Below are 12,196 nucleotides of genomic sequence, written 5' to 3'. Positions count from 1 at the left end.
TACAGCATCATGATGGTCGCATCCGTGTTTGGCGACATCGTGGTGAACGCACATTGGACGCGTGTATTCGTGTGATGGATATGGAGTGCCATTGGTAACCCGTCTCGGTCACCTCTTGTTCGCATTGACGGCACTTTGAATAGTGGACGTTGCATTTCAGATATGTTACGACCCGTGGCTCTACTCTTCATTCGATCCCTGCGAAACCCTACATTTCAGCAGGATAATGCACGACCGCATGTTGCAGGTCCTGTACGGGCTACTCTGGATACAGAAAATGTTCGACTGCTGCCCTGGCCAGCACATTCTCCAAATTTCTCACCAACTGAAAACGTCTGGTCAATGGTGGCCGAGCAACTGGCTCGTCGCAATACGCCAGTCACTACTCTTGATGAACTGTGGTATCGTGTTGAAGCTGCATGGGCAGCTGTACACCATCCAAGCTCTGTTTGACTCAATGCCCAGGCATATCACGGCCGTTATTACGGCCAGAGGTGGTTGTTCTGGGTACTGATTTCTCCGGATCTATGCACCCAAACTCTGTGGAAACGTAATCATGTCAGTTCTAGTACAATATATTTGTCCAATGAATACCCATTTATCATCTGCATTTCTTCTTGGTGTAGCAGTTTTAATGGGCAGTAGTGTACATCTGCGTGGCTACTCTGCAAATCACATTTAATGCCTGATAGACAGTTCATCGAACCACCTTCAGAATAATTCTCTATTATTTAAGTCTCGTACAGCCCACGGAAAAGACGAACACCTACATCTCTCCGTGCGAGCTCCGATTTCCCTCATTTTATCATGGTGATCGTTTCTCCCTATGTAGATCGGTGTCAACAAAATATTTTCGCATTCGGAGAAGAAAATTGGTGATTGAAATTTCGTGAGAAGATTCTGCCGCAGCGAAAAACGCCTTTGTTTTAATGATGTCCACCCCAAATCTTGTATCATTTCAGTGATTCTCTCTCCCCTATATCGCGATAATACAAAACGTGCTGTCTTTCTTTGAGCTTTTTCGATGTAGTTCGTCAGTCCTATCTGGTAAGGATCCCACACCGCACAGCAGTATTCTGAAAGACGACGGACAAGCTAGTGTAGGCAGTCCCTTTAGAAGATCTTTTACATTTTCTAAGTTTCCTTCCAATAAATCGCAGTCTTTGGTTAGCCTTCCCCACAACATTTTCTGTGTGTTCCTTCCAATTTAAGTTGTTCATAATTGTAGTTCCTAGGTATTTTGTTGAATTTACGGCCTCTAGATTTGACTGATTTATTGTGTAGTCGAAGTTTGACGGATTTCTTTTGGCACTCATGAGGATGACCTCACATTTTTCGTTGCTTAAGGTCAATTGCCAATTTTTTCACCATGCAGATATCTTTTCTAAGTCGTTTTGCAATATGTTTTGATCTTCTGATCACTTTACTAATCGACAAACGACAGCATGATCTGCAAACATCCTAAGACGGCTGCTCAATATATCTCCTAAAGCGTTTATATAGATGAGGAACAGCAAAGGGCCCATAACACTAGCTTGGCGAATGACAGAAATCACATATGTTTTACTCGATGACTTTCCGTCAAATATTCAGCTGCGAAGAACAGTACTAGCATAATTAATCCCTGTGGAACGCTGATGTGACTAATGCTTTCTGGTGGAAAGTCTCGTGACTTTGAAGCAAGAGCAGCCAGTTCCGCTAGTAAGTTAGTGCATCTGTGTACACGTTCAGTTAACTTTCTTGAATGTTAAATAGTTCAGAGGTGCCCCTTTATTATTCAGGTACGACCTATATTCAGCAGCAAAGAAGAGCAATGTCAGACCTTAAACTTGCGGATTTCCCAATCTGATTTTAGCTTTCAGGAGAAGAAATCCACATCTATTTTAGCAAACGAATTCGTCCACTTTTTAAAACATCTTTAGGTTTTATAAGAAATAATTCACTGAGAATCAAACATTATGTGAAGCTGTTCACCATATTTCAACTGTATAAATAATACGATGGAGCGGTTCACTTTCTGTAAAGAAAATAAATTAGTCTATTGCGCTCAGTTAATAATTGTTTCTTACACGACCTGAAGATAGCCTGAAAACTGGCCAAAGTCAGTTGTTACAGTAGAGAATAATTACTGTTCTGTGGAAATGTTAAGTTTCTTAGACTTAAATACATTAAATAGGTAATTCAGATGTGCGCCCACTTTCAACTATCACCGTAATCCAGCAACAAAGGACATTAGTACCAACGATTTTGTCCATAATGGAGATGAGTTCGTGGTTGTAAAAGTCAGTTTTAAAATGTCGGCTCAGTCGTTTGTAGGTGGCTGAGCAGACATTTTAACATTGGTAGTTGTATCAGAACTGATCTTTGTGGAACACAAGCGCATTTTGCGGAGAATTTCATGTGTATTTTAGTAAACGACGTTGTTCAGTTTTAAGATCTTTCTTCAGGTTATATAAGTAACTGATTCATAATTGCACACTATCGATTTTTTTTTACACAGTGGCAGAATGTTTCACATTCCCTAAAATAAATTTTGTATGTTTACCAAAATCGGCTGTTAAAAAAGAGAAGACGTACAGTGGTGTGATCATACGATGAAGAGTATTAGATAAATAGTCCTTAGGTGCACCTTTGTTCAGGTATCAGTTACATTCGGAAAGAAAAGAAGGCTGGTACCAGAATTGATCCTTGTGGAACACCTGACATGTCTTGCGCTTTCTCTGTGAAGAGTCCCGCGCCTATGCAGTGACGGCAGCCAGGTCCATTAGTAGTTTGAAGTGTCAAACACAAAAAAACAGAAGAGTGCTGGGGAGGGTTAGTGCGTGAGGAGTGTCTTAGAAGAGTTGGACCACGCCCGGCACTGGGGCGTTTCCTCGGCGCTCCAGTTCAAGGTCTCCGCCGCGACAGATGGTCAGCGTCTTGTCTGGCCCACTCCCCCCCCCCCCTCTTTCCGCCCCTCCGCACGCCGCCCCCGCCTCACCTGTTGCAGAGCTGAAGGCCCGCTCTGCCCCACAGTATATAAGCTGGCCCAGCACATCCCAGAGGCATCCACAGACCACAGCACGGTCAGCTATCTCCAGTCGTTACACAGACGCCACTCCACCTACCGCCATCATGATGAAGTTCCTGGTAAGTCGTACTTCACGTCTTCAACTGCAAAACACTGTGCTCCGCATCTATAATATTTGTCCATTTCATTCATTTGCAGTTTTGTTATCATTGTTCTAACTGGTTATATACAACGAGCCACGACATCCTCTTCTAAGCCAAACTTTTTCTTCTCAGAGTAGCACTTCTCAGTTACATATTTTCCAAATAATTTTGAAAAACAGCGCTCAGTTTCAGAACTCAATATCCCACAAATCATATTTTATGCTGACCGATTTCAGTCCAAAAGCGGACCATCTGCAGACCATATTGCACAGCTGACATGTGGAGATGAATCCACAGAGTAGGAACTGCAGAAGTCCCCAGATGCTTTCCACTGCTTTTAGGAGCAGTTGACAGAATCTGGAGACTTCTGCAATTCCTACTCCGTGGATCAGTCTCCACACATCAACTTTTGAGTACAGTCTGAAAATGGTCCGCGTTTGGACAGAAAATATGATTTGCTCTATGTTGACCGTTTTTTTTAAAAATACACTTCTCAATTACTTTTCTCCCCTATAACTGGTGCTAGTCGCTTCAAAGGAGCGGGACTCTTTGCACAGAAAACGCAAGTGATGCCAGAAGTTCCACAAGGATCAGTTCTGGTGCCACTCTTTTTGGTTATGAATAGAGTTCATACCTGAAAAATTATCATTACAGTTACCATGACGTTATGTGTCTTAAACATTTCCTATCAGCCTATTTCTGCTTGTAGTCAGTATTTTACACACACTGACTTTCTTGCAGCTTGTCCAGAGAACATTATCAATTAACAACATTTTCTAAGAAATTTGTTTGTCCAAATAAGGCCTACGTTTCACACTATCAGACTACCCTTTGCGAAAATGGCATTATAGCCTACGCTATAATGCTTCTTATATCCTCCTTGCTTCATATTTCATGCGTTTTTTTAGCTTCCTGGGTAGCAGAATTCCTTCTCCGCCTACTATGTGGTCCACAATTTTAACGTTAAGTTCGTCACTAATTTCACTTCTGTTACTCCTCAGTAGTTCAATCTTTATTTGTTTAATCCTCAGTCAGAATTACGTGGTCTCTATGCTATTAATTCCATTCAACAGGAGTTGTAATTCCTCCTCACTTGCAATGAGGATAACGAAGGTGATAGCATTCGCAACAGTATCCCATAATGCTACAGTGGTGAGGAATGAGTCAACTTATTCATTGAGAAGAGGGCTGGGGAGGGGGAGGAACTGGTCTGAGTTAGCGTTTAATGTGACAGTTACTGAGCTGGGCATATTGAATACCTATGAAAAAGTATGGAGAAAAAAATTTTATGAGTTTCTCGTTCATCAGAAAACAAAACTCATTGTATATGTTAATTAGTTTCAGAAATATAGACGTACCAAATCGTATGACTCTTTTTGATGCATCCTGTATAACTCCACTGGGAAGGACTGAAATGCGCTCTGTCCTGTCACAGTAGCTTGGGATTTGTCTGATACATGCACCGACCACTTGTATCAGACTGCTAGTGCTACAGAGGGTTGTCAACCACTCTAAACTAGTTCTTCCCATTTGAAATCGGTATGATTTACGAGGTGAAGTATCAATATTCCAAGTGAACCACCTTCCCCTTAGGAGGGCCATACATACCGGGTTTCTTGCCTTCGGAACGTGCTAACACATTTGGCCTTCTCCTCACAATATTTTCATTGTTTAGTCTGCTTACTCTACAATGATCATCCTTATATATCTTACTAGTGTGGCTGTGTCTGTACTTTCTTTGAGGTCTTGGGCGACAGACGTTTGCGTTTTGGTCTCAAAGAGAATGGAAACCACTGACGTGGCGAGAGCCGCTACACTTATATTCTCAGTGCGACATCGCCATTGATCAGCCTTCACATTTAAGATTTGGAATTTTCGTTTTCACTGATTGTTTAAGCAACCCCCGATTCTTTAAAGTAGCGAACTCCCGTGTACTCGTATAAAACAGCCTCACACGTCTGAGCACATTACAGAGGAGTTACCGTGTTAAATATCTGACCTGTCTTATCCAGCTATGTGTAGGGGGACCACAGTGAAACATGAGAGTTACCACTTAGAGTATTTCCTGAGATCAAAAAAGCTATGAGAGGGGCATGATCGGCACAGTAGCGCAATTTCCGCGTGTAATCCGGTATCTACACACTCATTTGGTGAATATCTTAACTGTGATGTAAATGCAATAATTTCGCATGCTCAGCTGCTAAATGAGTTACCTTAGATGTTAACTAGAAAAATTTTTGAACGTGAGATGAGATACAAAAAGGGATTCTGAGATGTTACGCAAAACTGGGATTATTTTCCTGTACCGTACGTACGTGCTAGCAAAGGCTCTAGCCTTTACTCGGACGTTTTGAAATAGGTCGTCAGTGTTTTCCTTACATTACTTAACGGAAATATTGAAACTGTTTCTATTACAAGATCATGGTCAACCGACGCTCCCCTCCTTGCCAAACTGTAGTCATAATGAAAATTCCCGGATGTTTGACTAATGTTTTGTGTTCTTAATTTGTAGAAGTGTTGTGTGTGATATCCTTGTAAAAGGGATTCATCGCTCAGTAAATTTACACTACCGGTTACTGTACCTTTTGTGGAGAATACACTTTCCTGCTGAGCTATCCTCACGCGACTCATGACCTGGGCCTGTCTGTCTCTCCTATTTTCCAAACGTCACAGGGAAAACTTGAAAATACGGTGTCTATCCACAAAGTCACATACGTTTATATATATTTGCCAGCTACTTTATGGAGAGCAGTCGCAGTTTCAAGTTTTTTCTGTGAATTTTGGAAAGTACATTTTGTGCGGTCTGTCAAGGCACGTACTCCATTTTTCCGCACAGTATCCAGTCACTAAGATATTTGTCGTATCGCGTAGCGTTTGACGAGATTTGAAATTCTGCAACCGTACATTCATTTCGCCTGCCAAGCTGGTTTTCAGCTCTTCGTCATTGCCAAAGCACTTCAAGCCAAGCCACTTCATGTGAGTGAGAGGGACGATAATCGCTAGGCGCCAAATGACGGCTGTGGGGAGAGTGATACAATACTCCCCATTAGAACTCTCGCAGTCTGGTTGGAGTACGCCGCATTGTCAAGCTAAAAAACCACGCCAGAGTTCAATGTGCCGAGACGTTTGTTTCGAATGGCCCTTCGCAAAGTGACTGGTGTGTTACATTAACTTTTAGAGCTTGTTATGGCAGTCGTCTCCAAAAACTCCATTAGCAAAATTCCTTTTCTGTCCCAGAAGACGCATGCCATGAATTCCCTGCAATGAAGTGATTGACGATACAGCGTGCGTTTTTCCGATAACTCAGCACCGACTGAAGTCTTTATTCTGCGCCCACCTCTGATCTTGTCACCATCTGATTGAGAAAAGCATCGCCTTCTGTTTTGTAACGCACGAGAAAAGGACGGCGCTGCTGCATAAGCTGAGCCTTCTGTTCTTCAGAACCCAGTTCAGGCACCGATCTGGTATTAAATTTCTTGTAACTCTATTCTTCTATAATCATTTTGTGCGGTAAAGTAAGACTAATACGTGGAAAATGAACACAAAGCTCCGAGATGGTGGGTATGTGGTTTTCCCTAAGGCTACTATCAAACAAACGAATCAGATCTGCATTCACGATACTCGCTCTACCAGTTTTCTAATCATCATGTACATTGGTTCACCCATTTTGAGCGTACGGCATCATTGTTTTTCACCGTCTTCGCTTCTTACGTTTTCCCAATAAACTACACAAAGTTCGAGACGGATTTCAATAGCTTCGTACTTTGTTGCTCCACGATTACAGAATGTATAAGGGGTGATCAAAACGTTTCCGTTTAGGGGCGTTGCTGCTGCATGTAGGCACATAGCTCTAGCGCGACTACACTGCGGGTTTGTAAGCGTCGACATCTACATCTACATCCATACTCCGCAAGCCACCTGACGGTGTGTGGCGGGGGGTACCTTGAGTACGTGTATCGGTTCTCCTTTCTATTCCATCTCGTATTGTTCGTGGAAAGAAAGATTGTCGGTATGCCTGTGTGTGGACTCTAATCTCTCTGATTTTATCCTCATGGTCTCTTCGCGAGATATACGTAGGATGGAGCAATATACTGCTTGACTCTACGGTGAAGGTATGTTCTCGAAACTTCAACAAAAGCCCGTACCGAGTTACTGAGCGTCTCTCTTGCAGAGTCTTCCACTGGAGTTTATCTATCATCTCCGTAACGCTTTCGCGATTACTAAACGATCCTGTAACGAAGCGTCCTGCTCTCCGTTGGATCTTCTCTATCTCTTCTATCAACCCTACCTGATACGGACCCCACACCGGTGAGCAGTATTCAAGCAGTGGGCGAACAAGTGTACTGTAACCTACTTCCTTTGTTTTCTGACTGCATTTCCTTAGGATTCTTCCAATGAATCTAAGTCTGGCATCTGCTTTACCGACGATCAACTTTATATGGTCATTCCATTTTAAATCACTCCTAATGCCTATTCCCAGATAATTTATCGAATTAGCTGCTTCCAAATGCTGACCTGCTATATTGTAGCTAATTGATAAAGCATCTTTCTTTCTATGTATTCGCAGCACATTACACTTATCTACATTGAGATTCAATTGCCATTCCCTGCACCATGCGTCAATTCGTTTCAGATTCTCCTGCATATCAGAACAATTTTCCATTGTTACAACCTCTCGATATACTACAGCAGCATCGGAAAAAAGCCTCAGTGAACTTCCGATGTTATCCACAAGGTCATTTATGTATATTGTGAATAGCAACGGTCCTACGACACTCCCCTGTGGCACACCTGAAATCACTCTTACTTCGGAAGACTTCTCTCCATTGAGAATGACATGCTGCGTTCTGTTATCTAGGAACTCTTCAATCCAATCACACAATTTGTCTGATGGTCCACATGCTCTTACTTTGTTCATTAAACGACTATGGGGAACTGTATCGAACGCCTTGCGGAAGTCAAAAGCACGGCATCTACCTGGGAACCCGCGTCTATGACCCTCTGAGTCTCGTGGACGAATAGCGCGACATGCAGACAAGGGATTAGTGCGGCATTTGCTTCTTTCCGATGTGCGTGCGGCAAATGCTAAACGTGAACTATGGCGAAATTATTACCAAATGCTTGCAAACACGACCAACGCGCTGTTACTCTTTTCTTGGCTGCCGTAGGACCAACGCCGGTAGAGATCCATCGGAAAATGTAGAATGTGTATCGGGCGAAAAACGTTTTGGAAACGTTGCTGCTGCTACATGATAACACACGGCCTCATATCGCAAATGACGTAATGCAGAAGTTACGCCAACGCTGCTGGCAGACACGTAAGCAGCCGACCTCTAGTCCTGATGCGGTTGTCACGCTTTCGGTCCGTTAAAAAACGCCTTGAAGGGTCCACGATTCCTGTCGAACGAGAATGTGCAATGGGCAGAGACGGACTTCTTCCGAGGGGTCTGAGGCGCTGCAGTTATGGACTGTGCGGCTGGTCCCGGCGGAAGTTCGAGTCCTCCCTCGGGCATGAGTGTGTGTGTTTGTCCTTAGGATAATTTAGGTTAAGTAGTGTGTACGCTTAGGGACTGATGACCTTAGCAGTTAAGTTCCATAAGATTTCACACACATTTGAACATTTGAACGGACTTATTCACGAAGCAAAACACGTTTACCAAACCTCGTGCGTCGATGTGGTGACTGCAAGGCTCACGGTGCTTTTAACTGATTGGTGTACCGAGTCTGGACTGTAAGGCATTGGAACGAAACTTGCCGATCGCCCCTTATACGTCACAACTGGCAGGACTTGTGAATGCAGCACACACTTTGAAAGCACGTGGCTGGGACAGGAACCAAGACACCACCTCGATTCAAATCAAATGGTTCAAATGGCTCGGAGCACTATGGCACTTAACATATGAGGTCATCAGTCCCGTACAACTTAGAACTACTTAAACCTAAGGACATCACTCACATCCATGCCCGAGGCAGGATTCGAACCTGTGACGGTAGAAGTCGTGCGGTTCCGGACTGTAGCGCCTAGAACAGTCCGGCAACATCGGCCGGCCACCTCGATTCCCCGCAGCTCACAGCGCAAGAGCCGCGCCGCTATCTCTGTTACCACTCATGATAGATGAAGACGGAAGTTACTTTCCGGCTAGAACTCGTATAATTACTTCATTGTATTTGTACTCGTTGCACGTCATCAGTACCAGTGTAACACATTACCTGCCTTGGATCACATAGTAAAAGCAGGTCTTCCGGTCCAGATTGTATACAACTTAGGTTCCTTTCAGAGTGAGCTGATGCAGCAGCTCCATACTTAACAATCATATACAACGGCTCGCTCGACGAAAGATCCGTACCCAAAGACTGGAAAGTTGCACAGGTCACATCAATATTCAAGAAAAGTAGTAGGAGTAATCCACTACATTACAGGCCCGTATCATTAACGTCGATATGCAGCAGTATTTTGGTCACGGATTGTGCTCGAACACGATGAATTACCTACAAGAGAACGGTCTATCGACACACAGTCAATACGGATTTAGAAATCATTGTTGTGAAACACAACTAGCTCTTTACTCGCACGGAGTGTTGAGTGCTACTGACAAGGGATTTCAAATTGATTCCGTGTTTCTAGATTTCCAGAAGGCTTTCGACACTATACCTCACAAGCGGCTTGTAATCAAATTGCGTGCTTATGGTATATCGTCTAAATTGTGATACTCTTTTTCATGATTTCCTGTTGAGAGGTCACAATTTGTCGCAATTGATGGAAAGTCGTTGATTAAATTAGAACTGATTTCTGGCTTCCACCAATGGGCCCTCCTCCCTTCTCTACGTAACCGATTTAGGTGACAATCTGAACAGTTAAGTTGCTTGCAGATGATGCTGTTGTTTATCGCCTAGTTAAGTCATCAGTAGATCAAAACAAACTGCAAAACGACTTCGAAAAGATATCTGTATGTTGCGATAATTTGTAATTGATCGTAAATAATGAAAAGTATAAGGTCATCCACATGACAGCTGAAAGGAATCCGTTTAACTTCGGTTCAAATGGTTCAAATGGCTCTGAGCACTACGGTACTTAACATCTGAGGTCATCAGTCCCCTAGAAAAAAAAATGGTTCAAATAACTCTGAGCACTATGGGACTTAACTTCTGAGGTCATCAGTTGGTTGGTTGGTTTGGGGAAGGAGACCAGACAGCGAGGTCATCGGTCTCATCGGATTAGGGAAGGATGGTGAAGGAAGTCGGCCGTGCCCTTTCAAAGGAACCATCCCTGCATTTGCCTGGAGCGATTTAGGGAAATCACGGAAAACCTAAATCAGGATGGCCGGACGGGGAATTGAACCGTCGTCCTCCCGAATGCGAGTCCAGTGTCTACCCACTGCGCCACCTCGCTCGGTGAGGTCATCAGTCCCCTAGAACTTAGAACTACTTAAACTTAACTAACCTAAGGACATCACACACATCCATGCCCGAGGCAGGATTCGAACCTGCGACTGTAGCAGTCACGCGGTTCCGGACTGAGTAGGGGAAAGAGTGTTACTGAAATGGTACACGATTTGGGGTGGACAACATTAAAACAAAGGTGTTTCTCGTTGTGGCGGGATCTTCTGAAGGAATTTAAATCGCTAGCTTTGTCCTCCGAATGCGTAAATATTTTTTGACTCCGACCTACATGGGGAGAAACGATCACAATAAAAGAAGGGAAATCAGAGCACGCAAGGAAAGATGTAGGTTTCCGTTTTTTCCGCGCGCTTTTCGTGAATGGAATAATATATCATTATTGTGAAGGTGGTTCGATTAACCCTCAGCCAGGCAGTTAAATCTGATTTGCAGAGTATCCATGTAGATGTAGATGCCTCTCGCAACTAATAATATATGACCCAGCACTAAACCCTGTGGAACTGGGCGCTTTTTCTGTGCAAATGTAAATATTCAGTCTAAGTTTGCTGCATCCTATGCATGCTCTAAGCACGCACCTGCATCAGCCTTTTGTGACACCGTCGTCGACTTTGCAGGTCCTGGCCCTGTGCCTGTTCGCCGCCGTCTTCGCCGCTGAGGAGTCCGCCCCCAAGGAGAAGCGCGGCCTGGCCTACGCCACCGGCCTCGGCTACTCCGCCCCCGTGGCCTACTCCGGACTGTACAACGGCTACTCCGCCTACGGCGTGCCCGCCTACGCCTCCGGCTACAACGGCTACAGCGGCCTGGGATACAACGGACTGGGATACGCCGCTGCCCCCGCCCTGGGCTACGGATACCACGGCATCTACTGAGCGGACCGGCCGGTGACGTCGTGTGACGACTGCAGTGCGAGCGGGCATCGAACTGGGGTCCCCGACAACTGACCCTGAGGGATAACTGCCTGCGGCGAGGACTGCCAAACGTTCTCCTGCAACGCCTGTCATTCTAGCCCGCTGGAAACCTTTTCCTTTTCACTCCCCCTCATGGCCCATCTTCCAAAATTACGTACTTTCCACAAACTGTAAATAAAGTTTGCAATTCATTTCTTCTATATATACAGTCTTTTATTTATTTTCCACCACACACCTTCTGTAGCAGTGCCAAGCAAGTATGTGTCTGGTCGATATAGCAATATTGTATCGCTGTAGTGAGAGAGAGAAAGAGGGAGTGGTCACCATTCTTTTCCAGTTCCTCACCTGAGAGCAACAGTCAGTACTGGCTATGCAGTAATAGCTCATAAATGCGTTTTTTTCCAGTCTCGTTGATCGAGACACACGATGTATATTTTTTCATTTTTATTTTATATTCCATGGAACCTTTCAATCTATTTCACATAAACGACGCATCCGGAGATTTTTGAGTAATCTTACACAGATACAAAAATGTGAGCCCACAACCCAGAGGTTCTGAATCGAAACCACGCTCTGCTACCAGTTCTAACGTGGGACACACGCTTAAGGATACTTCAACTCGATAAAGAGAAGGCAATAATTACCAATGAAACACAGGCTTGTAATTTCCAGCAGATATTATTAAATAATACCCCAGAATGATATACATAACTGGCCTAGAATTTGATACATTGCTA

General features: G+C 44.0%; 1 protein-coding gene across 1 annotated transcript; it reads left to right on the top strand.

Annotated features, from left to right (window-relative positions):
* The first annotated feature begins 2,970 nt into the window (after nucleotides 1-2,970).
* On the top strand, nucleotides 2,971-11,661 carry LOC126210609 (cuticle protein 6.4-like). The gene is made up of 2 exons (XM_049939902.1): nucleotides 2,971-3,129; nucleotides 11,166-11,661. Exons 1-2 carry the CDS (start codon nucleotides 3,115-3,117, stop codon nucleotides 11,418-11,420), a joined length of 270 nt encoding a protein of 89 aa, XP_049795859.1. The 5' UTR covers nucleotides 2,971-3,114; the 3' UTR covers nucleotides 11,421-11,661.
* The last annotated feature ends 535 nt before the right edge of the window (nucleotides 11,662-12,196 follow it).

Source organism: Schistocerca nitens, chromosome 10 (genome assembly GCF_023898315.1).
Source record: "Schistocerca nitens isolate TAMUIC-IGC-003100 chromosome 10, iqSchNite1.1, whole genome shotgun sequence".
Classification (NCBI taxonomy): domain Eukaryota; kingdom Metazoa; phylum Arthropoda; class Insecta; order Orthoptera; family Acrididae; genus Schistocerca; species Schistocerca nitens.
This window is presented reverse-complemented; position numbering and strand designations above follow the sequence as displayed.